A 6,382-nucleotide genomic window follows, 5' to 3' on the forward strand; every position below is an offset into this window, starting at 1 on the left:
TATGCTACCCTTCCCTACCCTACCTTATACTACCCTTCCCTACCCTCTACTACTCAGACAGAAGCTGATTCAGAGTCATGGAAGAGTGCTGCTTACTGACTTGTCCCCCATGGCTTTCTCAGCCTGCTTTCTTATAAAACCCAGAACCGCCAGCCTAGGGGGACCACCCACAAAAGGCTGGACCCTTACATCAATCACCAATTAATAAAATACCCTATAGACTTGCCTACAGCCCAATCTTATGGAGGCATTTTCTCAACTGAGGAGCCTTCCTCTCTGATGACTCCAGTTTGTGTCAAGTTGACATAAAACTAGACCAAACACCAAAATCTCATTTTTCTACCGGTTTGTGTTTTTTTAGTTGGTGTCTTTACTTAAGTAGCATGTGTGCATGTGTGTGTGTGTGTGTGTGTGTGTGTGCACATGCGTGTGTGTGTATACGTGTGTGTGTGTGTATACGTGTGTGCATGCACAGTAAATTAGTATAACTTCCTGACATGTACTCAGATTGCTCGCCCACCTCTTTTTCCTCAGCACCTTTTCTTTTTGATGTGCAGGGTCCTTGTGGGTGCACCAAAGGCAGATTCCAAGTACAGCCCTTCAGTAAAGTCCCCTGGAGCAGTGTTTAAGTGCCGTGTCCACACCAACCCTGACCGGAGATGCACTGAACTGGACATGGCTCGAGGTGAGTGGACGTCATTATCAGCATTTCTATGGGGTCGACACCTTCGTCCTTTGTTCTGACCTCATCCTTCACCTGCCTGCCCTCTCTCCCTCTTTGCTTCTCTTTCTTACAGATGTAATCGAGCCCCTGTTAGTTATTAGGCACTGGGATATGCCAATGAATAAAGCAAATAAGGAACCTGTCATTCTTGGCCTTGTAACCAGTAGCTTGATCAGACATGAAAATAAACAAGAGAAGTCCAGAGGAAAGGTGTATGTTAGGACCAGCTCTCTATGGGAGGTTAGAAGAGGCCTCCTTGGGACCTTTCTGTGTATGGAAGGTGACCAGTCAGTAGGTAGCTGGGGAGGTTCAGGAAGTGAAGTCTGCAGGCAGAGCAGCAGCAATGTCACGGGTAGACCAGATAGACTGGTTCTGCTCCAGCTGCACACACAGGGAATGGCTTGCACAAGCATTGCCTTGAGGAGACTGAGATCAGTGAAGGGGCAGGTGGCTCACCCACCACTCCCAGGCCTCGCTTTCCCTGGTGCCCTCTCTCAGCAAGACCTTTTCACCATCGTGTTTTACACAGAGAGGACTGTGGAGGTGACCCAGTTGGTCAGTCTTTGCTATGAAAGCAAGTGGTTCTGATGTGGTTGTGTGTTTCTGCAACTCCAGTGTTGAGGAGGTGGAGGTGAAAATCCTTTGGGATCAATGGCGAGTCAATGTAACTGTGAGCTCCAAGCTCAGTGAGAGACTCGGCCTCAAAGAATTAAGTGGAGGGTAATTGAGGAAGACCCCTGGCATCAACCTCTGGACTCGACATGCATGAACGCACACTTTAGTGAATACCCTTAACATGTATGCACATAGACAGACATGTAAACCTACACACATGATTGCACACCTCCAACGTGTGCACACACACAAACACATGAATACACACCCCAACATGTATGCACATAGGCATACATTTAAACACACACATGAATGCAAACCCTCAATGTCAACACACACACACACACAAATGCACACCCTCAATACATATATACACGCACAAACATAAACACACATTTCCAACATGTGCACACACACATGAAAAATTGTAAACATCCATTACAGAGCACAAAAAAAATCAAAGAAATGTCCTGATTTTCTTATCAGAAGAGGAGTTTTGTCCATGTGTGATCTGCTGTGTGAAATGTTTGGTACAGTGACCTCTCAGATATCCATAAGACACCGTTTTCTTCATGGAGATCTTTGCTGTAGAAGAAGAATGGACTGAATTAAACAGCAACATTTGGTCACAAGTTTCTATGGAGTTGACATTTAAGTTACAAAACCTTGAGCCCGCAGGACCACTCTAGGAAAAGCAGTCAGCCGTGCCAATTCTCAACCCACCTCTGGCCTCTCTTCCCACCAGGGAAAAAACGAGATGAGCCCTGTGGGAAGACCTGCAGGGGAGACCGAGATGAAGAGTGGATGGGGGTGAGCCTGGCCCGGCAGCCCAGAGCAGATGGCCGTGTTCTGGTAAGACCTCTGGGGAGAGGGTGACTTGGGGCAGAGTGGCACCCTAAGAATGAAGGACTCACTCCATTGGCAAGCTGGTTAGCACAGAAGCCAGAGCACAGCTGCTTTGAGGTGTGTCCAGGCTGCAGCTTCAGGCGCATGCACCTGTGTGCAACCGCGGCAGCTGTGTAGGTGGCCCAACACAAAACCGTAAAGTCACTTAAAACATTGCGAGATGCTTTTATGATATTTAAAAGTAACTCAGTTGCGTGGTTCTTATGTGTGAACCTCACTGGTGACAGTCAAAGGCTGACATGCCTAGAACTTGCTTTTGTGTTTTCTTAGACTCACTGGGCTGAGGGTGTAGCTCAGTGGTAGAGTGCTTTCCCAGCATGCACGAACATTGATCAGTCCCAGGAGACATTAGGAGAGAGTGGGGGTGGGGAATAGATAGACAGAAGTTTGTAATTTCATTTACTACCTAAGTATTTTTGTGTATGTCTTTAGGTATAATTTACATAAAATACAAGAATCTTGAGGGTTCTAGCTTGGGTTTTGGCAACTGCACATGTCTGAACATCCCAGGAAGTTCTCCGGGTCTTTATCTAGTCAACCCAGAGGCTGCTGTTGGTTTTTCTAGAATTTCACGTGAATGAAATTCTACCATGTGTTGAATTCCTGGGACAATCACAGTGAAGGGAGGGAATTGACTCCTACAAGTTACCCTCTGAAGTATATACACACACAGACAACAGACAAATGTAATTAACAAGAACCTCCTTGACAGAGCTTGGTTACGAGCCATTTCTCTTTCATCTTTACACTCTCCTGTTGCGGTATAAGCTAAGGCACTCAGGCATGCGCACCTCGCAGCCTGGTGACGTTTCCACACATGTACATCCAGGAATCCCCGTAGCCAGCACCCGAGGGCTCCTTGTGCTCTTTCAAAACCTGGTGGCTGATGCCGCATAGCGGGATCCACTTTAGAGGACCCAGCTTCTGCCCTCAGCTTTCCTCGAAGGCTGTAGGAAGATTTGTGTTTTACAAGTTCAAGGTCAAGAAGGGCGTCCAGCTGCTGCATCTCAGGGGTTTCTGCTGCTGCATCTCAGGGGTTTCCTTTGGACCACAAGCTGTCAAAGCTGGGGCTTTCATGGATGTTTGCTCCCAGGGGAAATGGGTTTTCCTCAAGGATATGGGCCAAAACTTCCCAGACCCCTCTGGGGAGCTCTGTTATCTGCTGATCTCAACCCCACCTCAGCACACTTAAGAGCCCCTCCCCCATTGCTGGGTCCTTGGGAGAAGGAAGCAGCTGGATGCTGTCACTAACATTACAGCCCCCCGCCCCCCCCCCCGGCCCCGACACTACTGTAGGTCTCATTGAACAACCCCCCATGTCTGCTGGCCTTGGATTCCAGTCCTTTAATCCCTGTCTCAGCAAGCCATGGATGATGGCCAAGCCACCACATTCCTCTAGGCATGGTGGCCTGACCCCACGGCGTGACTCAGCCCCAAAGGGCCAGAATCCTTGTCTGCCATTCTTGGGAAAGAGAGGGGGATAAACCAAGTATGTATATTCTCCAGAGGGGACCGAAAGCCGTGACTCAAACCAAGAGAGAGGACAAGGTAACTGGAGACAGTAACGCAGAAGATGCCCCTCCTGGCAGAGTCTAGAGATAGCCCATTCTACCAAGATACACTTCCTTGGGGATGTGAGGTCTCAGTGTGGCTGAGAGCTTGTTTGCAAAGGTGCAAGACAAAGACTCAGCTCTGTGCCCGTTGGTACAGGACTGGACCCAGACTGGGGTCTTAAGTGATAGTGAGGAACATGGAAGACACTTGGCACAGGAATCAAGAAGGCAGGGTTGAGTATTCACAGGAAGTGGTGCTGTGGACAATCATATCTAATTAACTGAGTTAAATTTCTGTCTTACACACTGATTGTACCATTCATTTGCCAAGCCACCCCGTATAGGTGCTGGAGAAGGAGAGGCAGGCATGGGAGGGCATCTCCAGTTCTCACGTCTCTTGTCCTGCTTTAGTCACATATGTATAACATGATGAGCACCTCAGCCTGCAAGAGTCTTATACGCCCCGAAGATTTAGACACTTTCTTGGGGCATGTGTGTTAGTGATAAGTGAAAAGCTCACCTTCCTGCTAAAATCAGGAGATAGCGCCAGAAGTGTGTGTGAAAACATGGTTGGACAACAGAGTCTCTAGAATTCTTGATCCCGCAAATGCTGAACTCCGCGTCCATTGACCATGACTCTCTCCCTACACCCCCTGGTTCCTGGTAACCATCATTCTAATTTTGAAGTGCTCTGCAATGTCAGATCCTGTTCAAGTGGAAACAGGCTGTAATTGTCTTTTTATGATGGTTTCTTTCATTTAGCGCAGTGTTCTCACAGCTCAACTCTGCTGTAGCATGTGACAGGATTTATTTCTCTTCTCTTAGGACCAAGTGATATTTTAGCACATGTGCACACCATATTCTCTCTGTTCACTCATTGATGCATGTTTATGTGGCTCCTTGCTCCTTGCCGTTATGAATAATGTTGCTATAAACATCAACAAAGATTTGAGACCTCATTTTCAATTTCTTCTACACACACACACACACACACACACACACACACACACACACACACACGCAGAAGTGGAATTATCAGATCATGTGATAATTCTACTTTTTATTGTTGGAAAGACCTCCATACTTTGCCCCTCTAAAGTGCATGAACTATTTTGTGTTTGGCCAGCATGAAGAATGTTCCAGGTACATTTGTTCTTCTGCCTGCCATTGTTGTTTTGTGGTACTGAAGATAGAATCCACAGCCTCCGGCACACTGAGCTCATGTCCTGTTGCTGAGCCACACTCCCAGCCCAGTCCATTTACTTTCTAAATAGTGGCCATCCTGAGGAGTGTGAGGTGGTATTTCATGATGGCTTGTGTGTATATTTGTTATTTAAATCCATTTTCTTTTTCTTTAATATCTCATTTTTGCCTGTAAAGTCTTTCGGGGAGGCAAGAATTATCTTTTAAATTAAAGGTAGAGAAGGCAGTTGAGCCTCCAGGAGGATCTTGTAGCGCTGGATGAGACCTATCTCCCTAGGGATACCGCCTTTGATTTCAAGGGTGGGGGTGAAGAGGGATGGCTTCTTTGAAAGAGAACCTGGTATGAATTTCAAAGCAAAGAATAGAGGGGCACTGTTGTAGAATATTAATTGAAGATATTGAAGATATGCTACATTTGTTGATGCTGTGGAACATTATTTAATAATACAAAGATGTGCTGCATTCTTTTATGTTGCATTTGTTTAACTCCGTCAAGCTGTGATTCTTTGCCTGTCTAAAATATGTGATTGGTCTAAGAAAGAGCTGGACAACCATTAGCAAAGCAGGAGAAAGGATAGGCGGGGCTGGCAGGCACAGAGAATGAATAGGAGGAGAAATTTGGGAAGAGAGGATGGGGGAGAAGAAAAGGAGAGGGGACATCAGGGGGCAGCCACCCAGATATGCAGCAAGGCACAGAGTAAAAAGAAAGGTATATAGAATACATAAGGTAAAAGACCAGAAGCAAAAGCTAGACAGGGTAATTTAAGAAAAGCTGGCTAGAAACACAAGCCAAGCCAAGGCTGGGTGTTCATAAGTGAGAATACATATTTGTATATTTATTTGGGAGCTGAATGGTAGGCCCCAAAGAGTAAAGAGTAAAAAACAAAACAAATCAAACAAACTCCAGGGAACTTGGAAAGCTATGCCAGGAAGTGAATTGTCTCAACGCCAAATGGCCATATCTGGACCAAAGCTGGCAAGACCTAGGATGTCAAGCTAGCCCATCAGGCTGACTTTGGCTGCTCATCTTGGCTATGTGGATAATGTGGTTCCTTCTAGTTTCCCCAGGGACCGAATGATCCCTGAAACAAATGCTGCATCAGGACTGAAAGCAAGTTCCTTCCATTTCCACTCTGCTCCGCACCCCTGGAGTGCAGAGACGGGGTTCTCAAGAATAGGGGAGGAGGGCTGGAGATGGCTTAGGCAGTGATGTCACACAAGCACGAAGACCCAAGTCCAGCACTCTGGGGAGAGACACAGTGGACCCCTGGAGCTCACAGCCAGTCAGCCAGGCCAAACTGGTAAGCTCTTTCAAAAAATAAAGCTGGAAAGCAGTGGAGGGAGGTCCTCTACATTGACCTCTGGCCTACACACACGCACA

General features: G+C 46.9%; 1 protein-coding gene across 1 annotated transcript in view; it reads left to right on the forward strand.

The window, feature by feature from the left end:
• Positions 1–6,382, forward strand: part of Itga9 (integrin subunit alpha 9) — a 304,511-nt gene that overhangs the window by 18,798 nt on the left and 279,331 nt on the right. The window contains exons 4-5 of the mRNA XM_013346639.2: positions 558–685; positions 2,085–2,191. Of these exons, the coding sequence (XP_013202093.2) occupies positions 558–685; positions 2,085–2,191 (235 nt within the window). The remainder of the gene's footprint in view (positions 1–557; positions 686–2,084; positions 2,192–6,382) is intronic.

Source organism: Microtus ochrogaster, chromosome 5, assembly GCF_000317375.1.
Source record: "Microtus ochrogaster isolate Prairie Vole_2 chromosome 5, MicOch1.0, whole genome shotgun sequence".
Lineage (NCBI taxonomy): Eukaryota > Metazoa > Chordata > Mammalia > Rodentia > Cricetidae > Microtus > Microtus ochrogaster.